The sequence below is a fragment of the Cnephaeus nilssonii genome, assembly GCF_951640355.1.
Source record: "Cnephaeus nilssonii genome assembly, chromosome: 3".
NCBI classification, from domain to species: domain Eukaryota; kingdom Metazoa; phylum Chordata; class Mammalia; order Chiroptera; family Vespertilionidae; genus Cnephaeus; species Cnephaeus nilssonii.
This window is the reverse complement of record NC_137074.1, coordinates 53,809,956-53,835,973: the sequence shown is the minus strand read 5'-3', so window position 1 is coordinate 53,835,973 and position 26,018 is coordinate 53,809,956. Positions and strand designations below refer to the sequence as shown.

The following is a 26,018-nucleotide window of genomic DNA, read 5'->3' as shown; positions in this document are numbered from 1 at the left end:
CTTTCCAATGTACTTCTTTTTCACTGTCCCCAAAGTTAACTTGTCCCCTCTCTCCATTAACTTGTAAGGCCTGATACATTATTCTTATCCAGTTGTTTAAATCTCTGTAATCATCACTACATACAGCCCTCTGACTTCCTTGTATACTCTGAAAATACCTGATAACTGACACCATTTAAGCACATAGCAAGTGAATTTAGGGCAAAGTGATTTTTAAGCCATTTGACCAAAAACACAGGAAAACAAATCCATTTTATTTATTTTCAGTAAGTTTAAATCCTTGAGGGGTACAGCATCTGGAGGGGGGAAAAGAAAATGTCATTAGGTGCATGTTATATATACAAATTTACAAATGTCATTAGTAACACAATATGGATAAATCTCCCATTGTCCCATTACTCATCTCTGAAAGGCATCCAATGACTTATATGTAGGTAGGGGGAGGAACCAAGTTTTTATGGCCTTCAATTTTTAGGTGAAGATGTTTTAAGAAACATTCTGGGAACACCGAAAGTCCATTTAATTTTGCTTCTTCTAATGACAGTAAAAAAAAAAAAAAAGCTTCCTTTGATAAGAAACCTCAAACTGCTCACCAGGGTTCAAAAGTACCCCAAGTGACCCAAGACTATGGCCATGACTATTAAGGGCACAGACCTGGGCTTTAGGTTCATTCCCTGTTCCTGGTCGGGGTGCTGTCAGGGTGCATGAGGAGGGAGGCAACTAATGTTTCTCTGCCCTTGACCGGGAATCAAATCTGGGACCCTTCCGCAGGCCACTGCTCTATTCCCTGAGCCAAACCAGCCAGGGCCAATGTTTCTCTCTCTCTCCCCCGCCACCCATCCACTCTGTCTAAAAATAAATATTCTATGGGCCCAGCCGGCATGGCTCAGTGGTTGAGCGTTGACCTATGAACCAGTTGGGGCACATGCCCAGTTTTCCTGCTTGATCCCCAGTGTGGGGCCTGCAGGACCAGCCAATCAATGATTCTGATCATTGATGTTTCTATCCCTCTCTGAAATCAATAAAAATATTTTTAAAAATCTGGTGAGGATCAACAAAAACATCAGTTTTCTTCCACAAAATAAGACTAACAACACCTAATCTAATAAAACTGTCATGATGAAAAGATGGGAAAATATTAATAATTATGCCAGGAAATGGTATGTTGATTTTTAATTTTCTAGCAACTATTTTAGTGTCCAATACATGTCTTTGCCAGGAATTTGTTCATTTATTTTATTTTACTGATTTTTTTTAGAGAGGAAAGGGAGGGGACACAGAGAGAGAAACATCTATCTACTGCCTCCTGCACATGCCCCAACCAGGGATAAAACCCCAAACCTGGGAATTGAACCCACTACCTTTTGGTGTCCCGAATGATGCTCCAACCAAATGAGCCACACCAGCCAGGGCAGAAAATTATTCATTTAAATATTATTTCCCTCCACAAAGCTTCAGCAAAATCTGAAATCTAGGCACAATTCACTTGAAAATTTTGCCTTCACTTTCCTTCTAATGTCAAGAATCTTATGTTCTATAATACATTTACACAGGAGCCACTAATTTTGTAGCATAATCTTACTGGTCACATTTTATCATCACAAAAGTTCTTAAGAGACCAAAGTCAAACACCTTGAGCTTAGTTTGACTCAACAAGTATTTTGCTTATGATTGTACTTACTACACGGATTCTGTGTCCAATAGCCTTAGCAGGAAGGTTGCTTCGGAATTTAGCACGAACCATTCCACTGTTTCCATGAGCACGAGTTACCTTTCCCCAGATTACTCTGGTTTTGTTTGGTTTGCCACCAGGAGTCACTGTGTTGCTGATTTTAAAAGGGAATACAAAAAAACCATGAGAACCCAGGCAATTAGTACTATAATGTGGTACAAATTCAAAGTGACATATGACCACTTAAGTCATTACCTAAAAGCCTTCGGCATCATTCACTCAACAATACCTTTGTAACATACCTACTATACGCCAGACACAATGTAATTGTTTGGAATTTTGTAAAATACAGTTTACAAAACACAAATCACTTTCAGAGGATAACCAAGTATATAGCCTTCATTTATATGTAAGTAAAACATAGAATGTAAGATGGTAAGAGCTTTTGAAATACTGAGAAAGAATAAAGGAAAGGGGATCAAGTAGTTTGAGGTATTTGTGTGTATCAAATTTTAAAATCCGGAAGGTCTCACTAAAAAGGTAACAAAGACTGAGGAGGTGTGTGCTTTGCTGGTGAAAAGGCAGAAGAGACCAAGAGGTGAATCCCAGCTAGATTAAGAGTAGAAACAGAGTCTTGAAAGCATAGTCTTTAATGACTTTGGCTTTTACGAATGACATGGGAGCTTGAACAATGTACAGATGACCTGACATAATTCAAAGGATCACTCTGATTGTAGGAGAAAAGGAGGACAAAGATGAAAGCATGTACTCAAGAGATTTTAATTGGTCTGGAATGGGCTTAAGAACCCAGGATAGAGAATCGATGCTCTGGAGACATACATCTTTAAGTATGTATATGAAATATAATTTCAAGGAATCAACCAAATGAATATACATGAAAAGCACTCTATAAAATCTTAATATCATAATATAAGGAGCTGGCTCCTTCCTTGAAATAATGAACAGCTGTTATTAACTGCAGAAGATACTTAAATACAACACTACCCTCAAAAGTAACATCCTTCTATATTATAACCTCCCATAAAGTTCCTAAAAGTCCCAAAGTAGAAGCCACAACAGTACCAATTTATTCCTGTTTGAATAGGGAAATGAGACAAATCTCAAATAACAACTCAATACGAATAACAATACTATAAACTTACTTCTTTGCTTTGTACACATAAGCACATCTCTTGCCTAGATAGAATTCTGTTTCATCTCGAGCATAAACACCTTCAATTTTAAGAAGAGCTGTGTGCTCCCTCTGGTTCCGGAGACCCCGCTTATAGCCAGCAAAAATGGCCTTGGACCACAGCCTAAGACACACAAAATATGTATCAACCACAAACTGCTGTAAGATCTCGTTTAAACTCAACCAACAACCAGTATGATTTGACCTGTAATGACCCCATCCACCAGTTATCTATAGCAAACATTTAATTCTCCCCCCCCCCCACTAGTTTCAAGTTTAGTTAGGTCCATGCCTAATAAACAAAAACTACAAGAACAAAAACAATTATATTAAAAACGCATACCTTCCAGACATATTTGTCCTTATAGAAGTCCTGTTCCCAGCAGGCCTTAAACAAAAAGAATCAGTTTAAATTCTTGGAACGCACGTTCCCCACCTAGTCCCTACTTGTTCTGAAACCTGTCGGCATTTCACGGTCAGAGCATGGGGAGACGTCATTGCGCTGCAACAAGCACATGAAGCGCAGTCTGGCAAGACACTCCGACGTCAGAGAATGCCTGATAACTAAGTAAACTCCAAAATGAAAGTTGCAAGACGGTACACTTATAACCCCTAGAAAACTCCTAAAGGAAGTCCTAAGAAAATTCATGTCATGATCACTACAAAATAAAGATCAAGAAGCCAGAGAAGTACGGAGAAGACACGACTCTTAGGCAATGAATGGGAAAGAAAAACTGCGGATAGAGATTATAGACAAAGCCAGGTTTGCAGGGGGAGCAAATGCAAAGAACCCGCCAAAAGCTGCCGCTGTCTCAAAAAGGTAAATGCAGACGATAAAGTGCATCTGTCTCCTTTGCTACGGGCCCAGGAAGCAACTCTGACTACGGGAGCACCCATTTCCCGGGCGTCCGGGGACCAGCGCCATCAGTCCCACATCTCCTCCATCCTGTCCTCCCTGTGGCTGGGACCCATCAAAATCAATGCCTGGCAGAGCCTCCGTGCCCCAGCAGTGCCTCTCCGAAAGATGTGGTGGGACCCACTCCAGTTATTCACCCCTAAAGTTCAGCAGCAGCGCTCCCACTCACCTCCACAGGGTCCAAGATGGCGGAAAAAGGAAGGCAAGGCCCCGCCGCGTGGCCTTGTGGGAGACACACCTCTCCGCCCCGCCCCCAGTTTAGGCATCTTCCGCAACCGCCGACAGAAAACACACATCGGGGAAATCGTTTTCTGACTAAAACAAGCCACGTTCAAAAGCACTCTTACAATTCTGTCCCTAAGTAATTTCACCTTTGCAAGCTGCCACGAGTATTACATTGGAACAGAGGGAGGCAGAGTGGTAGCCAGCTAAAGGAGGAGAAACAACGGTCCCATGAAGCCCAGCGTTGCCATAGAAATATCTTGGTTTGGCGCATGCGTCATCGGGTGCGGTAGGTGGGAGAAGTGCGGCCGGCTGGAGGACGTCACCCCCGCTTCGGGTACCTCAGGTTTGATTCGCCAACGCGGGGGTGTCTTTCGCTCTTACCACACGGGAGTGGGGCGAGCGGAGCCGCCGATCCTAGCCTAGAAGAGAAAGGCCGGTCGCACGAAGCGGGGAGCTCTTCTCTTTACCTTCCCCGTCTCCCCTTCCTCCTTCCTTCTGTCCTCCTTTCTCTCTTTCCAGAAATGGCTTTAGCTCTTACCTCGATCCTTTGTTTTGTCCCCGAGGGTTAGGAGGACTGTCGTAGTAAAAGCCTTATTCCTTTCTAGGGAGAACTCACTCAGCTGCCATGCAAACCGGGCGCCCTGCGATAGGTCTTCAGTAATTACTTGTAGAGACTAGCATGACGTAGATTAATGGAGGTCGGAGATTTACGTTTCCTAATTATCGCACATTTGTGTTTGGGTTACCGATTAGGATCCATTCACTTATCGAACCGTTTATTGAATGACTCCCGTGTACCAAGCTTGGTTTTTGGCTCAGAGGACATTGCAATAAACAAAACAACAGAAATCTGCCCCCATAGAATTTACTTTTTAGTAGAGGGAGCAAAATATATGCTGAGTACATTTTAAATGTAACGCTGACCAGATTTGCTAATGGATAAGGAATGAGAGAGAAAGAGTAAAGGGTGACTCCAAAGTTTTATGTAATAGATGTATATCAATCCTATTTCAAGTCAGATCCTTATAAATGCATCAGGATAGAGTTTATGTACCTTTATGGCCCATTCCCCGTCCCCCCCCCCCCCCCCCCAATCTAATTTTCTGTATCCCAGAAATATACCCGAAAGCCCACTATTAGAGAATGTGCTAACAATTCCAGCATTAAATGTATTAGAAAAGCACTCCTCGGGGGAATTAACACATTGTGAGTTGGATTCCTTTGTTCATTCATTCTACAGATATTTATTGAACATAGTGCCTGAAACTTAGGATACAATAGCGAGCATCCATGTCAGGGTTCCTGATCTCAGGGAACTTAACAGTCTAGTGGGGGAGACGGACATAGACATTACAAAGTGTGAAAAGAGCTCTGCAGGAAAATAAAAGTGCAGTCAATCCGTGCTTGCACAGAGGAATGGTGATCCAGCCTGATGGATGAGTAAGGGAAGGTGTCACTTGCAGAAGTGTCAGTCAAGGCATTTTTCAAACTGCAGGTGATCACCCGTTAGATCATGATTACAATCCTGATCTAAGGCACATGCAATAGAATAAAAAATATCAGAATGTATCACAAATGTTGCAGGTAAATTATTTTATAAAACTTTTTTGGTTATTTGCATGTATGTGTATTTACATATATACTGTATATAAAATGTATGTGTGTCATTGTAGGTCATTGTGTCAGTGTTGTCCTGGAAGAAAAGGATTGGCAGAGTTGAAGAGAATTTAATAAGGAGTCTGCTTACAAAGGTGTCGGCAAGGGTGAAACTATAAGGGATAATGCATTCTCCAGGCACATGGGGAAGAAGTTACCTGAGCCCCCAAGAGAGAGCAGTATGGAGAGGATTGCCTGACAGGAGCCATGGCCTTTGGTAGAGAAACGGTCAACTAATGGTGGTCTGGAAGAGCGGAAGCTGGGGGAATAAACACGGGACCTTACAGTCCTACTCTTTGGATCTCTTTTGAAATTTCCCACTGATGCATGATGCACTCCATGTGGATTAGAATCCCAGGGCACGGGAAATGATGGAGATTGAATTTAGAGGGGCGAAAGGCAGATAGCTAGCAAAACGGCACTAATTTAAACTGCTACCTGACAGGACTTTACAAGATGAGAGCCATGAGAGAAAAAAAGACAGTGCCAGATAGATATGGAAAAGAACAGATCATGAAGGCCTTATAGGCAAAGTTAAGAATTTTATTTTTTGTCCTAAGGCAAAGGGAAACCATGGATGGAACATGATCAGGATTTTTTTTTTAATCTTTGTTATTAAAAATATTACCTACGTCCCCTTTTTTTCTCTTTTGACCTCTTCTAGCCTGAAGAAGTATATTTCTTTCTAGTATATTTTTCTCTTTTGACCTCTTCTTCCTCCCTTGCCCCAGGCCTTCACCACACTATTGTCTGTGCCCATGGGTTATGCATATAAGTTCTTTGGTTCATCTCTTCCCACCCACTCACCCACCCCCGTCTTCCCTTTCGATCAGATTTTCAATTTTAAAAGATCTCTCTTTCATTTTAAAAAGATCACTTTCAGCCCAACTGGCAGCCAATCAATGATTCTCTCTCATTATTGGTGTTTCTTTTTCTCCCTCACCCTCCCTCTCCGAAATCAATAAAATATATTTTGAATATATATAAAAAGATCATTTTCGGCCTGGCTGGTGTGGCTCAGTGGTTGAGCACTGACCCAGAAACCAAGAGGGACTCAGGAACCAAGAGGTCACTGGTTTGATCCCGGGTCAGGGCACATGCCCATGTTGTGGGCCCAATCTCCAGTAGGGGGCATGTAGGAGGCCGCCAGTTGATGATAGTTCTCTCTCATCGATGTTTACTTCTCCCTCGCTCTAGTAATCAATTAAAAATATATTAAATACAAAAGATCACTTCCAATTTGGAGTCAATTAGGGTAGTTCAAGCAAGAAACAACATGGTCTAGCATGGTGTTAGAGAATATGAAATACTAGGTAAAATCCACAGGACTTGGTGTGGTTTAGATTGGAGGAAGCTGATGTGAAGATGAAGGAGGAAGCAGGAATGACTCCTGGGTTTCTATCACTGAGGGATGAGAAGCTAGAACAGAACAAAAGTACTGGGTACTGTATAAGCATAGCTCTATCTTACCTATGTGAAGCACGTGGATCTAGGCCCCAAGTTGAAAAAAATGGAAAAACTAATAACACAACAAAAGAACAAAATCTTATTAACACCATGCTACTTCCTCCTAAGACTGCCCTTGCACCAGAAAATTTGGCTAGTTTGGAGTATGGTTGTTTCAAAATTTACATAAACATTCTGATTCATATGTTAGAATTTTTGCATATGAGATTTTCATTGTGTGAGGCATTTTTACCACCCCACTTTTTGTGTGAACAAAACCACACTGGACACTTACCATTCTCTATTCATTCAGTATAGAGCAAAATTATCCATAGAAAATTTGAAGCTCTTTTAAGCAGAAAGGACTCTGATTTACCGAGGAGGGTTAACATCTTGGTAGCTGTGATTTTTAGGATAAATAAAATTTTTTTAAGTGTAGTCTCAAGTGTTAACTCTGCTGTCTGACAGATCAGAGGAAAGATTAATTAAATATTTTAGTAATCAGGGTAACAGAAGTGTAAATCTATTTTATAGAGGTTACCAATTAAAAAATCAGAATATAATAAAAAGTATGAAAACAATGTTGGATATTAATTTACCTTAAGAAGAGACTCAAAGATTGCATTTACCTGCTGATAATTAAGCTGGTGACCTAGTAGACCTGCACCACATGATGGTTCTTCCATCTCTAAAACTTCTAATAGCAAAAAGATGGGATAAACTACAGCTCTTGTAATTCTTTAATTTTCTTGGAATGGAAGAGCATAGAAAAAACTTAAATGTCATTCAGTACTCAAACTAATCTCAATGTTTTCTTCCCATTTTAGCTGACTTCATTTTTGTGATATTATACATGTACCTTGGAAGTTAACAAAGCTAACTTAAGAAGAATGGAAGAGTATGTTCAAAATTTCAATTTATTTTGTGTGTATTTATTTATTTAAATTGTCCCTTACATTAAATTTCTGTGAATTATTTATCTATTGTTATGTAACAAATTACCCCAAAACTTATCTACTTAAAATATAAACATTATTTCACACAGTTTTTGTGGGTCAGGAATTTTGGAGCTGGATGGTTCTAGGTTGGGGTCCCTCAAAAGGTTGAAGTTAGCCAATCCTGCAGTCATCTGAAGACTTGACTGAGGCTGGAGGATCCTCTTCCAGAATGTCTCGTTTATAGAGCTGGCATGTTGATGATGGCTGTTGGCAGGAGGCCTGCGTTCCTCACCCTCATGAACCTATCCACAGAGCTGCTTAAGTGTCTCCATGACAAGGCAGCTGGTTTCCCACAGTGTGAGAGAGACAAGAGCATGTGGGAGAAGCTGCAACATCTTTTATTGATTTTAGAGAAAAACATTGATTTGTTTTCCCACTTATTTATGCATTCATTGGTTGATTTTTGTATGTGCCCTAACCAGGGATCAAACCTGCAACCTTGGTGTATTGGGAGGATGCTCTAACCAACTGAGCTACCGGGCCAGGGCCTGCACCTAGCCTTTTATAACCTAGCCTTGGACCCCACAATATTCTTTTAGTTACATAGGTTAGTTAGTCCTATTCAGTGTGGGGGAGATTACAAAAGGGCATGAAGGTGAGAATCATATGGGCCACATTGGAAACTGGCCACCACATTCTGTTTTTCACTAAACATGAGGCACTTTTGGTTAGTAGCATCTAAAGATGTTGCTAGAAAAAAAGTTAATTCACATTGGTTAAGCATAGCCAAATTGAATGGATCACATAACTTTGTTAAACAGTAAGTTGCTTGCTTATGGTTGGTTAAAATGTCACAGGTATTTAACAGAATCACGTGCAAAACTCCTACTTTTGTTCACCTTGGTTATATGACAATAGACTTCATAGGAGCCAATCTACATGCTACCTGTGCTTTTTGAGTTTAAAACATTTGGTGGCTGACTTACTTTTTTCCTTTATTTTTTCTGTAGAAGCCAACTGGAAGCCTCAAATCTTTCTTCAAAAACTTGGCAACCTGAGGTGACGGTGTCAGTGACAGGTGAACCACCTAGTATAGTAGTAGAAGAAGAAGAAACAGCTCCAGAAACAGACATAGAAGTCATCCCAGAAATCATAGAGGCACTCTCCATTCTCGATGTACTGAGGATCTGTGCTGTTCTGGAAGATACCACAGACCAGCTCTCTATTCTAAACTATATCATGCCAGTTCAGTATGAAAGAAGACAAAGTAACACCATGGTATATTTCATTGAATCTATTTTTTCTTTTTATTTCTCCATTTACAGTATCTATGTCATTAAATTTAACATGGGAAATAGCATCTGTATCTCAGATAAGGGCTATAATAATTACCTGAAACATGGACTCTCAGTTGGAGTGAAATAGCCATATCTCAAGGTTCATTACCAGCCAGAATATCCTTTTCTTCCAGTATGCTGGCATTATTCAAAAGGCCTGTAGTTAAATAGGTATAAGTACAGTATGTGCACTGAGATCAGACAAATTACTGAGTTGTCCCATTTATATTTCTCAGCTGCTAAAAGCTAACTGAACACTAGGTAGAGGAAATTCAACTGCTGGACCCTCTAAACACTGCTTTAATCATTTAAAGTGACTTTGTTGTCATTTCAGAATATATTGTAATCTGCCTTTCTGAATATCCGCCACATTATTGTGTCAGTCATTACATTTTCAGTGATGCTGTGGACTACTCAAAGCACGTATTTAGTTATCAAAAAATTCAACGTGGTAGTGTACAAAAGATTTATAAGTTATTAAACTCTTGTTAATCTTAATAACTTAGGTTGTGTATACAATAAAAATTTTAAATACAAATACATATTTATTGGTAGCTGGCGATTGGTGGAGAAAGCGGCAGCTGTCCCAGTGGAGGCAACGATGGGGCGGTCTCAGGGAGTCAGGACCAGCTGGAACGCGTCACCCCCTGGCGCTGCGGTGATCACTCACCTTCCCTGCGTGTTGCCCTGCACTGCTGTGGCCAGCGGGGAACCATGGCCCTGCTCATCATGCTTCTGTCCTTGGTGGCGGGTGTTTGGGGGAATGAGTTTAGTATATTAAGATCACCAGAGTATGTTGTTTTCCGCAATGGAAATTGGTCTATACCAGGAGAGCGAATCCCAGACGTGGCTGCATTAGCCATGGGCTTCTCTGTGGAAGAAGAACTTTCTTGGCCTGGACTTGCTGTGGGTAACCTATTCCATCGTCCTCAGGCTACTGTTATGGTGATAGTGAAGGGAGTGGACAAACTCGCTCTACCCCCAGGCAGTGTCATTTCCTACCCTTTGGAGAATGCAGTTCCTTTTAGTCTTGACAGTGTTGCAAATTCCATTCATTCCTTATTTTCTCAAGAAACTCCTGTAGTTTTGCAGTTGGCTCCCAGTGAGGAAAGAGTGTATATGGTGGGGAAGGCAAACTCAATTTTTGAAGATCTTCCAGTAACCTTAGGACAGCTCCGCAATCGCCTGTTTCAAGAAAACTCTGTTCTTAATTCATTTCCCCTCAATTCTCTGAGTAGTAACAATGAAGTTGATCTGCTCTTTCTTTCTGAACTGCAAGTTCTGTGTGATATTTCAAGTTTGCTGTCTCGACATAAGCATCTAGCCAAGGATCATTCTCCTGATCTATATTCACTGGAGCTGGCAGGTTTGGATGAAATTGGGAAACATTACGGAGAAGATTCTGAGCAATTCAGAGATGCTTCTAAGGTCCTTGTTGATGCTCTGCAAAAGTTTGCAGATGGCATGTATAGTCTTTATGATGGGAATGCAGTGGTAGAGCTAGTGACTGTCAGATCATATGACACATCACTTGTGAGGAAGACAAGGACTATCCTTGAGACAAAACAAGAGAAGAACCCATCAAGTCCCTATAACCTTGCATATAAGTATAATTTGGAGTATGCAGTGGTTTTCAACATGGTACTTTGGGTAACGATCTCCTTGGCCTTGGCTGTGATTATCACCTCTTACAGTATTTGGAACATGGATCCTGGATATGATAGCATCATTTATAGGATGACAAACCAGAAGATTCGAGTGGATTGAACTTTCTTTATGCCAAAATTACAAAAGGGGTTTGGAAATTGGCTGTTTTGTGAAAATAGTATAATTTAAAGTAGATAGTATACTTTAAGTTTTTTTTAAAAAAGCAAATTTTGGTCTCTATTTTGTGTGTACCTGTGAAGTTGTTTTAGAGTAAAGTATATTGACATGAATTGATTTGTGTGATAGATTTTGTAATATGCTCAAATATTATTAATTATAATTGCATCCCATTTAGTATTTGAATATAATACACTGAAATAAATGTAAAACATTTAGAATAGTTTGTGTAATTTATGTTGAGAAAAAGCACTGAATTTATTAGAGAAACTTTTAAATGCTCAACTTCCTTACACAGGATAGGTGAACATCATATTTGGGTTGTTATATGCTATGAGCAATGGCTTATTTTGATGTTAATATTTCTGAAGCAAGAGAAAAGGTTTTAAACTTTATAGCAGCCCTAAACTATGAAAGTGCATGTACAGTCACTGAGATTTGGAACTGCATCTGATTGACAGAGGATAGCTGTTTTTTAAGTTATTCTGAAAGTTTGGTGATCCACATTTGGTATAATGTGGATATTAAAAATACTACAGTGATCTAAGAAGAAACTAGCTTTGTGGAGTTATAAATGCTTGTAATTATACACACAAAAACATATTGAGGGAACATCTTGGGCCATGAATATATAGTCTTTCAGTTTGCTGGCCAGTGTGGCTCGGTTGGAGCATGGTTTGGTACACCGAAAGATTTCAGATTCAATTTCTGGTCAGGGCACATACCCAGGTTACAGGTTCAAACCCCTGTTGGGGTGTGTGCAAGAGGCAGCAAGTCAGTGTTTCTTTCTTGAATTGATGTTCTTCTCTGTCTCCCGCTCCCTTCCTCTCTTTCTAAAATCAATAAGAAAACATATCCTCGGTTGAGTATTAAAAAAACAAATGTTAAAAATTTTTTTTTCAGTAACTGGTTTGTATCATTATAGAATATTAAGTGGAAGTAGATGCTCCCTACTTATCATATGGAAGTGGACCAATGTCTATAAAGAGCAACAAATAAAGTTTGATTTTGAATTTTGTTTGGAATCAACAAATAATGATTCCAAACAAAAAATAACCCACATCTTTATTAAGTTTAGCAAAATTAACATTATATAATTTGTACAGAATATATTCTTCGTATTTTTTTTTTGGTACACAATATATTCTTATTTCTGATAAATGAAAATTGCTTTAAGCCCTGGCCAGGTAGCTCAGTTGGTTAGAGCATGGTCCCAACACGCCAAGGTTGCGGGTTTGATCCTGGGTCAGGGCACATACAAGGAGCAACCAATGAATGCGTCAATAAGTGGAACAACAAATCAATGTTTCTCTCTCTCTCTCAAATCAATAAATACAAAAAGAATAAAATTGCTACATAAATGAGGAGGTAAATTGCTTTCTATGTCTAACTGGAAAAGAAGTCCATATTTATTGTCACTAGATAAAGTTCCCTTTAATTGCTCCTTATAATTCAAAAATTATATGTATAATCTGGGTTTGTAAAGCTTTTGTAAAGTTTAAAACTTTTCATATAAGCATAATCCATGGACACAGACAATAGAGTGGTGAAGGCCTGGAGTGGGGGGTGGGGAGGGCGGCTAGATGGGGTTAATGGGGGGAGTGGGACATATGTAATATTTTCAACAATATAGACTTAAAAGATAAAATGAAATAAAGTTTAAAAGTTTAGCCCTAACTGGTTTGGCTCAGTGGATAGAGCGTTGGCCTGTGGACTGAAGGGTCCCGGGTTCAATTCAGGTCAAGGGCACATGCCTGGATTACGGGCTCCATCCTCAGTAGGGGGCTTGCAGCAGGCAGCCAACCAATGATTCTCATCATTGATGTTTCTGTCTCTTCCTCTGAAGTTAATAAAAACGTTTTTAAAAAATTTTACACAGGATTTTAATAGAACACTGGATTTGGAGTCAAGGAGACCTTTGCAGTTTAGTTGTGTGCTATGAACAATTCATTTCACTTTCTTGGTCTTAGTTTTCTCATTTGTAAATTGTGATGGAGTTTTAAGTAAATGATCTATATGGTCCTTTCCAATGCTAAAATTCTATGAGTAAGGTAATTTTTAAATGACCTTAATAGATATTAATAGGTATTTTATAACAAATTAATTTCCTTATCAATTTATAAATGGCAAAGAGATTAGAAACCCAAGAACTAAGCCTTTCAATGCATGTAAAAGAATACCCTGGTTCATGAATTAAGATAGTTACAAATAGTACAGAGGAGACTAGTGTTTCCTTCCTACTTACTGTCTCCTTCAGTAAGAAATAGCCCTGGCCCGTGTTCTCAGTGGTTAGAGCCTCAGCCCATGCACCAAAGGGTCTTGAGTTGGATTCCCGATCAAGGGCACATACCTGGGTTTCAGGTTCAATTTCCAGCCCTGGTCAGGGTAAATTCGGGAGAGAACCAATCGACGTATCTCCTCTCTCTCCCTCCCTTCCTCCTTCCCTTTTACCCCTAAACCCTCCCTTCTTTCCACTCTTAAAAAATAAATGGAAAAAACGTCCTCAGATGAGGATTAACAAAAACAAAAAAATAAAAAAGATAATCAGTTAACAAGATGAAGTCTTATTATACATAACGATACTGTCAGGCATAAAAAAAATAATAATTTGCCATCATAGAAATTCAAGAAAAATGAAAAACCCAAATTTATAAACAGCCTTCAGCAGCAGTCACCACTTCAGTAAATAAAAGAACACAACTTTTAAGCTGTTTTATTCTGGCTAATAATGATCTTCATCCACAAAATTTTCTGACTTAACAAAGGTTCTGCTTTTGATTTTATAGAAGTATAAATAATAAAGGTTTGCTCGGCTGGTGTGGCTAGTGATTGAGCATTGACCTATGAACCAAGAGGTCACAGTTCAATTCCTGGTCAGGGCACATGCCTGGGTTGTGCCCACTGTGGGGCATGCAGGAGGCAGCTTATCAATGATTCTCATCATTGATGTTTCTCTCTCTCCCTCTCCCTATCTCTCTAAAATCGATAAAAATATATTTTAAAAAATGATGGATCTCTTAAAATAATGTTTTGCTTTTACTTCATAGTAATATAATTGTTCAATTTCATAAATGTTACTATGACATTACCCCATATGTCATAGGATATACAATTTAAAATCTTAGTATATGTGGGTTTTTTTCTTCCAAAGACTTCACATTGTTTAGCCTTATAACAACCTGGAGTTGAACAGTTAGTTAGCATTATCCCATTTTTACAGCCATTTTTATAGGTAACGACATCTCCAAGTAGATTTTTTTTTTCATTTGTTTGAAACATGGAATGGAGTGATGAAACTATACTAATAATATACCAGGCTCTATCAGAAGCGAAGTAATGGACCTAAGTTTGGAAAGAGATCCCTTGCAGGAAATACTGTTTTTCTTTTTCCTTAGTCTAATGCCCTATCTTGTACATAATGTATGCTATATAAAAATCTTTATTAGTGACTGGACTAAATAGAACACTTAGCTAGTTCCTTAAAGTTCTCTTCTAGAAATTCCTATTTCTATTAATCAGTAAATCAGTTTGACACATTTGCTTCCTTTTCCAGATGCCTACGCATAAAGGAAGAGGCAAAGTAGGGCAACCAGAAAACCAGAGCTTCCTAGGCCTTACATTTCCCCTTTCTTTCCTAGACAAAAATGAGGTTAACAATGTAGGCGGAGGCCCTTGTATAGCTTTGTTTCTTTACTCTTTGAAAATCGGTTACATAAAACATCGTTTATTGTTTTTAGAAGAAAAACATTGAAATGAATTTAGAAGAAAAAAGCCCGGAAAACCCTCCAGCGGTCCCGAAAATGTCTAAAGAAGAACCCAAGTTGCCAGAAATCAGACAAGGAGGCCAGTTAGCCAACGAATTTAACAAAGTTCAAGATCTTGTCCTCCAATCACCTGCAAGGCAGTCCGTAGTTTCTACAGAGACACTGAAAAAAATTCAGAATGATAGGTAAGGAAGGAGAGCATATTTGGAAGTGGATGTGTATTTCTGGGTGGGGAAAGAACGAGTGCCAGGGGGGCTGGCTGCCCTCTTTCCTTCTGGACGGTCCTTGTATCCAGAGTGCTGATAATAGAATTAGCTAAAGATTGCCCTAGGTCGGCAAACTCATTGGTCAACAGAGCCAAATATCAACAGTACAACGATTGAAATTTCTTTTGAGAGCAAAATTTTTTAAACTTAAACTTCTTCTAACGCCACTTCTTCAAAATAGGCTCGCCCTGGCTGTGGTATTTTGTGGAAGAGCCACACTCAAGGGGCCAAAGAGCCACATGTGGCTCGCGAGCCGTGGTTTGCCGACCACTGGCCTAGAGGAAGTGTGGTACAATGGAAAGGATAGGAGCTTTAGGATCTGAAGCAAGTATTGAGTATTTGTTTGCAATGTTTAAAAATGAGAATAACTTTGCAACATTAGTGTGAGGATTAGAAATGAGGCTTCAGTCAAGTGTCCAGCATAAATTGGTAGCTATTGCGATGCTTTATCCATTAATAAGAGACAGACATCATCAAAGTAGCCAAATTTCAAGCTAATGTTTTAATCCTGATGGTTTTTTAAAGACAGTCTCAATTTCCATTGTCTCATTATTCAGTTTTTGTTGTCAACTGACTTGCTGACAGAAAACCCTGTTATGTTTAAAAGAGGGTATAACATTATGGTAAGGATTTTTGGTAAATGAGAGCTTGTAGTAATTGCCTAGGACCACTAGCCAAATCCAGCCTGTAGTCTGTTTTTGAAAATAAATTTTATTGGAGTACAGCATTTTTCATTTGTTGACATATTGTCTATGGCTATTTTCACGCTTCAACAGCATAGCTGAGTAGTTATAACAGAAAATTTATGGCCTGCAAAGCCAGAAATATTTACTATTTGTATCTTTACTGGAAAAGTCTGCAGACCCCTGCATTACACCCTCACTAGAGGAGTAATGCTCTTGTTAAAATCAGTCTAGCTGGCCGAAACCGGTTTGGCTCAGTGGATAGAGCCAGGTTCGATTAGGTACTGAAAGGTCCCAGGTTCGATTCCGGTCAAGGGCATGTACCTTGGTTGCGGGCACATCCCCAGTGGGAGGTGTGCAGGAGGCAGCTGGTCGATGTTTCTCTCTCATCGATGTTTCTAGCTCTCTATCCCTCTCCCTTCCTCTCTGTAAAAAATCAATAAAATATAAACTAAAAAAATATAAAAATAAATCAGATCAGTCTGGCTCAAATTTGCAGACATGACAGAAAGGTGTCCTGTTTACTATTAACGCCCTTTTCATTCTCAGGATGAGGCTCGTGGCTTTTCAGTTTCTTGACTTCTTAATTATTATGAAAAAAAATTATTGAATCTTTTTATGTGAATTATTATTAATACATTACTATGTACTTAACATAATGTTCTCCAATTCCATCCAGGTTGCTGCAAATGGTAAGAATTCCTTCTTTTTTATGGCAGCATAATATTCCATTGTGTAGATGTACCATAGTTTTCTGATCCAGTCATCTGCTGACGGGCACCTAGGCTGTTTCCAAATCTTAGCTATTGTAAATTGTGCTGCTATGAACATAGGGGTGCATATATCCTTTCTTATTGGTGTTCCCAGTTTCTTAGGATATATTCCTAGGAGTGGGATTACTGGGTCAAATGGGAGTTCCATTTTCAGTTTTTTGAGGAAACTCCATGCTGTTCTCCACAGTGGCTGCACCAGTCTGCATTCCCACCAGCAGTGCATGAGGGTTCCTTTTTCTCCGCATCCTCACCAACACTTGTCGTTTGTTGATTTGTTGATGATAGCCATTCTGACAGGTGTGAGATGGTACCGCATTGTTGTTTTGATTTGCATCTCTCGGATAATTAGTGACGTTGAGCATGTTTTCATGTGTCTCTTGGCCTTCCTTCTGTCTTCTTTTGAAAAGATTCTATTTAGGTCCGTTGCCCATTTTTTTATTGGATGAAATAAGCCAGTCAATGAAAGAAAAATACCACATGATCTCACTCATTTATGGATAATAAAGAACATTATAAACTTGAACAAAAAGATAGATACAGAGGCAGTAAAGCATCAAACAATCTGTCAAATTACAGCAGGAAGGTTAGGGAGAGGTGGGGAAGATAAGAGATCAATCAAAGGACTTGTATGCATTCATATAAGCATAACCAATGGATGCAAAACTCTGGGGGGGGTGAGGGCATATATGGGAGTGGGGGGGCAATGGTAAGATATGTACACATATAATACCTTAATAAAAAAATTGAAGAAAAAAAATATATTACTATGTAATTGTAATTCTTGCTAACTCTATATCAGAAAATTAAATAGCAGTTTAAAATTTTTCTACTTAAGAGAATATAAAGAGCAATGGACTAGGAGTCAGGAACCTGGATTACATGGTTCTAGCTTTATCTCAAATTAGCTCTGTGATTTGGGCAAGTCATTCTGAGCCTAGGTTTACTCATCTCTAAAATGTGAGGGTTTTATTAGGGTCTTTCTTTTTCGTAAATTTTAAATGATTTAACTTTTTCAAACTTAGAAACTATTTCAAAAATAAAGAAAACTGCAAAGAATAAAATAATGAATACTTATCTATATAACCATCAAATCGGCATTTTACCATGATTGCTATAGAGCTTTCTATTTTTAATAAAATAACTTCAGATACAATTGAAGCCTCTGATCCCAGCCCTGTTGTGCTTCCCCCAACAATAAAGTGTCTTCTGAATTATTCTTTTGTAAATTGTGATACTTTAAAAAATATTTTTGTTAATTTCAGAGAGGAAGGGAAAGGAAGAGAGAGATAGAAACATTAATGATGAGAGAATCATTGATCGGCTGCCTCCTGCACACCCCCAACTGGGGACTGAGCCCGCAACCCGGGCATGTGCCCTGACTGGGAATTGAACCGTGACCTCCTGGTTCATAGGTTGATGCTCAGCCACTAAGCCACGCCGGCTGGGTGTGACTCTTTCATTAGGTATGTATGTATATTATTAAGCAATACATATAGCCCTGGCTGGGTAGCTCAGTTAGTTAGAGCGTCATCCCAATATGTGGATTCGATCCTGGTTGGCCAAGCAGATGCAAGAGGCAACCAGTGGCAGAGCCAGAGTGGCTCAGTAGCTGAGCATCAACCTATGAAACAGGAGGTCACGATTCAATTCCCAGTCAGGGCACATATCCGGGTTGCAGGCTCCATCCCCAGTGTGGGTTGTGCAGGAGGCAGCTTATCAATGATTCTCTCTCATCATTGATGTTTCTATCTCTCTCTCCTTCCCCCTTCCTCTCTGAAATCAATAAAAATATATATTAAAAAAAAAGAGGCAACCAATGAATGCATGAATGAGTGGGGCAGCAAATGGATGTTTCTCTCTTTCTCAATCAATAAATAAAAAACAAAAAACCAATATATATATACTTTTACATGTTTTTAAATGTATATATATTATCATATTGTACATTCAATGTTTCTCAGTCCTTTGTATGTAAAGTTTTTCAGGTTAAGAAAGTTCTGTTTTATTTCCAGTATTCTAAAAGTTTTTATTGTTTGTTTATAAATAAGTGTATGTCAAATTTTGCCAAATGCCTTTTCTGCTCTTATTGCAATGATTATATGGCTTTTCTCCTTTTGCCTTTATTAATGTGATGAATTCTTTAGTAGATTTTCTAATACTAAACTACACTGGCATTTCAGAAATAATTCCAACTTAGATATGATATGATGTTCCTTCTGGGTCTTAACTTGTGTGACTTCTGTAGCCCTTTGTGAATGTAGTGAAATATGAATCTTATTAACTTACATTTTTTCTCCTTACAGGCAATTTCTCAGTGATGTGATTTCAGATACCATGCAGGAGTTACAAAATTCAGGCACTTTCAACACTCTCCTGACATCTTTGAATGAAGAGAGGGAAAACAAAATGCATTTCTATGATATCATTGACAGGTCAGAGTAATACTAATTTTGTTTTCTTTGTTGCGTTTTAAAGTGCTATAAAACTTACCACAAGTCCTTGATTTCTAAAACAAGTGAAATTTGTGCTTCCCAGGGAGGATAACTAGAAGTCAGAAATTTGGGTTGTATCCCTAGTTCTGCTCCGACAATAATTCAAGTTTCTGGGCTCCCGTTATCTGTATATACGATATATCAAGAATATTCTTCCTATCATATAGTAGTCTTTCTTAAGACTGAGTTCACTGAAAATTCCTGAACAGTAACAATAAAAGCATGTAGAGGGAAGCTTACTTTTCCAGAGCCTTTCAACTAATTCCAAAGATTTTCATTGCTTTAAGACATTCAACACAATCAAAATGCTTTGGGACCAAGATAAAAGTCTCTTTATATGAACCCTGAGTACTCAGAATGAGAAAATGTTGATCTTGTCTGCATAGGTGGAATTGTTTTTCTTTGAATTTGTTACTCTTCCTTTGTGCCTTGGTATTGGTGATAAATTCAGTACTGGCCTTATTGTGAAGATTAGATTAATTTATACATGTAAAACACTTTGGCTAGTTCCTGGCACATAGTCAGTAAATGCCTACTATAAGTTTATAATAGCTACTATTATAATAGCTACTATTATAAATTTAACAATTGTGGTTGGCAAAGGAAGCACGAAAATGAGCAGTTGTGTACATTGCTGGTGGGAGAATAAATTGGTAAAACTTTTAAAAAAGTGATTCATTCATGAAAATGAAAAGATATACACCTGATTTTAATTTTATACTATTCACTATTATATATGTACGGTTCCATAATTTATTTAACCATTCCTTGAGTTTGAATATTGAGCTTGTTTCCAAATGTTTGCCAGAGCAAATAATGTGTCATTGTACATTTTTTGTACATAAATATGCATCATCAAATGTCTGAATCTTTTTTTATTCCATTTGGTTGACTCACTATATGTGGAATTACAGAATCAAAGAGAGAATCTATAGTTTGATGGATGACATTATGAAGCTGTTAACAATATTGCTTACAAAGTCATAATAACATGGAGAAAATGTTTGTTACAATTTTACGTAGAAAAAGAAAGGCTAGACATAATATAGTATTATCACATCTGTATAATAAAATTAACAAAAACATGTATAGAAAATGAGAACTGGGAGGAAATATATGCCAATGTTTTAACACTGGGGTGTTTTTACAAACCATCTTTTTTCCCCAAAAATATTTATTTTTATTGATTTTTTAGAGAGAGAGGAAGGGGAGAAAGAGAGAGAGAATGACTGATTCATTGTTCCGTTTACTAATGTGTTCACTGGCTGACTCTTATATATGCCCTGACCAGGAATGGGAGCCACACTTTGGCATATCAGGATGACACTCTAACCAACAGAGCTACCTGGCCAGGGCCCAAAAACCTTTTAATTTCTAAGTATTTTCTCAATTTTCACTTTATTAAGGGAGAAAATAAACGTGTTAATAGAAAAGCTAAACAAAATACATATACCCTTTTGACCCAGCATTCCTACTTTTGGAAATCGAACCTATAGGAAAAAAAATTAGATATATATGCAAAACATTTATTGCAGCACAGTGCAAATTCCTAGAAATAGCATAAATGTTCTTCAATAGGGGAGTACTTGAATGATTGTTAATTTTATAAAATAAAAACATACAGCTATTAAAAAGAATGAATTAGAGTTATGATTGATTGAAGGAATGTTTCTCATACATAGATAAGTGCCAAAAAGTTACAGTATTATGTATATAGCATCATTCTATAAAGAATACATGCTCATTCACATATTTGAGAGCATAGAGAAAGATGTGGAAATATATATACATCAAAAGGTTTGACATTGGTTACCTCATAGGAGTAGAATTGGAGGGGAGAAGGGAGATGGCAGATTGTGTACTTTTCCTCATATATTCCTATTGTTTTGAAATATTACAATGTGCACTAATTGTATATGACCTTCCCCTCCCCCACCCCTACCACTTACTCTCCCAAAAGAAGTTTCATAAATAGAGGGCTGAGGGGAGAGGGATGGAGAGTGAGTGCAAATGAGTACAGGGTTTCTTTTGGTGGATAATGAAAAAGTAATTTTGAAAAGCTAATCAAGTAAGAAAAATAATAAATATATGTATCATTGAATAGGAAGGAGAAAATAGTCTAAAACTCAATGTAGACAGTTTGCCAGTGATTGATTTTACATACGATTAATTATAATGATTTCTTTTCATTTTTCTTCCAGTTAGAAAGGCATCAATTTAGATTAATTTAAATTTGAAAATCACATCTAGATTTGGGCAAATCAATGACAAATGGTGTTTAGTACTTTAAATATTGTGTGATCGGTACTTTTTTTTTTTAAATTTCTTTATTGATTAAGGTATCACATATTTGTCCTCATCCCCCCCATTCCCATCCCACTCCCCTCCCCACACATGTCCCCACCCTCCTGTTGTCCTTAACCGCTGGTTAGGCTCATATGCTTGCACACAAGTCCTTTGGTTGATCTCTCCCCTTAACCCCCACCCTTCCCTACCCTCCCTCTGAGGCCCGACAGTCTGATCCATGCCTCCTTGTTTCTGGGTCTGTTCTTGTTCATCAGTCTATGTTGTTCATTATTTCCCCTAGATGAGTGAGATCATGTGCTATTAGAAATACACTTATAAGAACCGAAAATGAGACAAGCAATAATGGTTATGGTGACAGGCAAATGAATCGGTCTGTAGTGAGTTTCTTTCTGGGCCAACAGTTCTTTTGAGACCCAATTTCAATGTCCAACAGTTCCTTATGTGTACATGTCAGCACTGACATTACAGTTCTGGATGGTGGACAAATGGTGGTAATGCAGGTCCGACTCTCTCTGGTTTGGTCCTGGTGTGATTGGTACTTTTAAAGTCACATCCAATTTAGTGATGGCTATGAATTAGACAATTTTCTATTCAGTTTTTTAAAAAGAGCTTTATTGAGAAATTTATATACTGTTAAAAAGTTACTCTGACACTTGTTAAAATGGTAAGGAAGACTTTATTGAAGACTATTGCAATAGGTGTCAAAACTATAGCAATAGGAGGGAGAGTGATTGGGCTCAACTCCAAATGCAGCAAAGGCAGATGGGTATGTATAGCCAATGAGAACAGTGAGGGGTTCAGTGGATGGAAAATTCCTAAAAGGAGGTATAAAGGGTAGGGGATTCTTGCTAAATTAATTTAACAGGATTGTTGCTGAAGATAGACCAAGGGCTTAGACTCAAGGGTGGGGAATGAAGAATTTGAGCGAATATCCAGGGTGATCAGATGTCAACGAAGGTGGGGGATTCTATCTAAACTGACTTTGCAGGATTCTTGCTAAAACTGGGTTATGCAGGTCCAGCAAGGATGAGAGGGGGTGGGGTGGCATCCTTATATACAGAAGGCTCCTCTGAGCCTCCTTCTCTATTAGGCCTTGATCTTCCCTGCCCCTACCTCCATCCACCATTCCCCCAAAAGAAGTTTCATAAATAGAGGGCTGAGGGGAGAGGGATGGAGAGTGAGTGCAAATGAGTACAAGGTTTCTTTTGGTGGATGATGAAAATGTCTGGAATTAGATAGTGGTGATGGTTGCACAACTGTGAATAAACCCCAAACCACTAAATTGTACTGCTTAAAAGGATGGATTGTATGGTATTACCAAAGTCTCTTTCCTTGAACTAACTAATCAGGCTCCTCTGATAATTTTGTTATAGCAGCCCGAGCGAGCTAAGACAGTTGTTTAGTTTTGTTTATCTTTATGTTGTTTTGTTATTTTGTTTGCTTGTTTTAAACTTAAGTAATGGGATTGCTGGAGATAAACAGAGAGTAAACAGAAACAATAACAAAAAGTAAGTTCTCAAACAGTACTGAGTTTGAATCTTGCTGTGCCATTTACTGTTTGTATGACTGTGGCAAGTATGTTGGGTCTGTGTCTTCTGAGAGAGAGATGCCAAGATGAGATTAGTCACCTGAGTTGAAGAAAATGGAAGGGAGCCTTCAGACCCAATGCTGGACGGATCCCAAGTGAAGGAGAGGGAAGGTTGGCTGGAAGAGACCGCCTGCAGGGTAAGAATGTTGGGCAAGGTCATCAGGGAACCCTTGACCCAAAGTCAACCATGGAAAAGCCCTGGTCTCTCAGGAAGGGCCTGCCTTTTATCCCCGCCACATTCAAAACTTGGCTGGGAGCAGTCGCTGGGATGTGAGGCCTCAGAACACACAGAGTGAAGGATTTCAGAGCCTTGAGCTACGTTTGCTTACACTCCCTGTAGTGGGAGGTCTGCGAGGCACACTCTCATGTCCACCACAGCGTTACCTCAGCTCTCTATTACCCTCATTTGTCAAATAGGGATAATGATAGAGACTACTCATAAGGTTATTGCAAGGTAAGAATATGTGAAGTACTCAGAATAGAAAAGATTCTTTTTATCCTCTTCCTGTACCTTCTCCTCTTAGTTTTTCTCAGCAGTAGATATTTTATTTATATTTTTGTTTTGGGGGGGTGGGGGTGAGGAGAAAAAGGGAAGCTTTTATTTTTAAACAGAAGAATGCCAGTTCATAAATGGAGAAGGAATGATAAAATTACAAATTCACCACTTTTGCAACTTTTTATAGTGAATAATGATTCAGTCAAATGTTAGCAATGGTACTGAACACATTAGGTGAAAGGCACTTGGGGAACAAGATATTCACATGGTGAGAGTGTGCCTGTGTGATAGAGATGTGGTGGTTATCATCTTAACCAAGACCTTGAACTTAGCATAAGTAATTCAGCAGCAGCAATTTTAGATACAACACTGATAAGCCAAAAAAATCCTCCGAGTTACTAAAACAAATCAGTCTTTTCAAAAGTATCACTGAGCCCTGACTGGGTAGCTCAGTTCATTGGAGCAGTGTCCTGATTGGCCACGGTTGGGGGTTTGATCTCCAGCCAGGGCACATACAAGAGTCAACCAATGAAAGCACAGGGGGGGGGGGGGGTGTGGAATTGATGTTTCTCTCCCCCCTCTCTCCCTCCCTCCTGCCCTCCCTTCCTTCCTTCCTTCCTCTCTGTCTCTAAAATCAATAAAATTTTAAAAAATGTTTTTTAAAAAACGTGTCACTGAAAGTGTGCTCCATGGACCAGCATGATGAACATCACCTGGGAACTTGTTAGAAATGCAGATTCCAGGACCCCGCCCCAGACCTACTGAAATAAAAATCTCAGGGAGAGCCCAGGAATCTGTTTTTTAACATCCAGGCGATCCTTGTGCACACTGGAGTTTGAGAAGCACTGCTCTAAACACAAATCATTCTTATTTCTTCTAGGGAGGAAAAAGGAAGAAAACGAATAAAATCTCTTCAAAAGGAGCTTCATAATGTCAAAAGAGAACGGCAAGTTGAAGTACAGGTAAGAATTTCCTGGGCAACACCAAAAGTTACTGAGCTAAAACTGCAGTATAGAAGCCGTTTTTCTTAAGCCAAGTTTTATATGAAAAGTTGCTGTTTCTCCTGGGGTGCCTTTACTATTGAAAATATGAAGAGAATAGGGGGAAGGAGTGGCTACGCTTCAAGATGCACTGCCTGACTACACCCACGGTGCTTCGGGCCCTGGCCCAGGCTGTTCGTGCAGGACATCCCAGTGCCCGGAGCCTCCACAGCAGCGCAGTGGCAGCCACCTACAAGTACGTGAACTTTCGAGAGCCCTCGATGGACATGAAGTCAGTGACTGACCGGGCAGCTCAAACCCTTCTGTGGACTGAACTCATCCGAGGACTGGGCATGACCCTGAGCTACCTTTTCCGGGAGCCAGCCACCATAAACTACCCATTTGAGAAGGGCCCGCTGAGCCCACGCTTCCGTGGGGAGCACGCGCTGCGCCGTTACCCGTTACCCGTCCGGGGAGGAGCGCTGCATCGCCTGCAAGCTTTGCGAGGCTGTCTGCCCGGCCCAGGCCATCACCATCGAGGCTGAGCCGCGAGCCGATGGCAGCCGCCGGACCACTCGCTATGACATCGACATGACCAAGTGCATCTACTGCGGCTTCTGCCAGGAGGCCTGCCCTGTGGATGCCATTGTCGAGGGCCCCAACTTTGAGTTCTCCACGGAGACGCACGAGGAGCTGCTGTACAACAAGGAGAAGCTGCTGAACAACGGGGACAAGTGGAAGGCCGAGATCGCCGCCAACATCCAGGCCGACTACCTCTACCGGTGACGCCGTCCCGCTGGCCCGCGGCCCTGCTGCCAATAAAGAAACTCTGACCCCCCCCCCCCCCCAAAAAAAAAAAAAAAAAAAAGAAAATATGAAGAGAATAACTACAGAGTTGCTCTGAGATGTACAAGTATGTCCAGAATAGAACTCTGGGAGACCCCAATCCTCTGGAGCTCTCAGTCAGCCTTACCCCTCCCACTCCACCCAACCATCCCACCCACTCCTTCCCTACAGGAGACCTTATCTCAGGCAGTCTCATTCCAGCATACCAGATGGGAGACTATAGTCCTTGGTAGGACATCAAGCACATTATGAACCTTCTTATACATGATGGTTAGGGTTAATAATGGCATATGTAGTGTATTTTTAAAAATTTATTTATTTATTGAATTGAGAGAGAGATAGAGAGAGAGAAACATCAATTTGTTGTCCCACTTATTCATGCATTCATTGGTTGATTCTTATATGTGTCCTGACCAGAGATTGAACCCATATCCTTGGCATAGCAGGATGACACTCCAACCAACTGAGCTATGGGCCAGGGAGGGCCATTTATATTATACTAGAGGCCCGGTGCATGAAATTCGTGCACGGAGGGGGGTGGTCCCTCAGCCCAGCCTGTACCCTCTCCAACCTGGGACCCCCTCGAGGGATGTCCGACTGCCCGGTGGGATCAGGCC

The 26,018-nt window shown here is 39.6% G+C and overlaps 3 protein-coding genes across 13 annotated transcripts in view; 2 read left to right on the top strand and 1 right to left on the bottom strand.

Annotated features, from left to right (window-relative positions):
• Positions 1 to 233: 233 nt before the first annotated feature.
• Positions 234 to 3,964, bottom strand: LOC307096978 (large ribosomal subunit protein eL33). Of its 2 annotated transcripts, none has more exons than XM_079766774.1 (5): positions 3,950 to 3,964; positions 3,208 to 3,252; positions 2,836 to 2,988; positions 1,682 to 1,826; positions 234 to 296 (listed from the first exon to the last, which is right to left on the bottom strand). In XM_079766774.1, exons 2-5 carry the CDS (start codon positions 3,216 to 3,218, stop codon positions 273 to 275), a joined length of 333 nt encoding a protein of 110 aa, XP_079622900.1. In that variant the 5' UTR covers positions 3,219 to 3,252; positions 3,950 to 3,964; the 3' UTR covers positions 234 to 272. The 2 variants fall into 2 exon arrangements, with proteins under 2 accessions (XP_079622900.1, XP_079622901.1); XM_079766775.1 differs by lacking the exon at positions 3,950 to 3,964 and adding an exon at positions 3,918 to 3,945.
• Positions 3,965 to 4,195: 231 nt separating this feature from the next.
• The window catches only part of DRC9 (dynein regulatory complex subunit 9), a 35,603-nt gene continuing 13,780 nt past the window's right edge, over positions 4,196 to 26,018 (top strand). The window contains exons 1-7 of one of the 10 annotated variants that reach the window (XM_079764768.1): positions 4,196 to 4,348; positions 5,679 to 5,756; positions 7,935 to 8,005; positions 9,056 to 9,323; positions 14,944 to 15,155; positions 18,996 to 19,124; positions 24,456 to 24,537. In XM_079764768.1, the coding sequence (XP_079620894.1) occupies positions 7,998 to 8,005; positions 9,056 to 9,323; positions 14,944 to 15,155; positions 18,996 to 19,124; positions 24,456 to 24,537 (699 nt within the window). In that variant the 5' untranslated portion in view covers positions 4,196 to 4,348; positions 5,679 to 5,756; positions 7,935 to 7,997. The other 9 variants (XM_079764761.1, XM_079764763.1, XM_079764764.1 and 6 more) reach the window with 9 other exon arrangements.
• LOC307095565 (NADH dehydrogenase [ubiquinone] iron-sulfur protein 8, mitochondrial-like) lies at positions 24,682 to 25,387 on the top strand. The gene is given in 2 exon segments (XM_079764878.1): positions 24,682 to 25,013; positions 25,015 to 25,387. Coding segments are annotated over 2 exon segments (639 nt in total). The 5' UTR covers positions 24,682 to 24,701; the 3' UTR covers positions 25,342 to 25,387.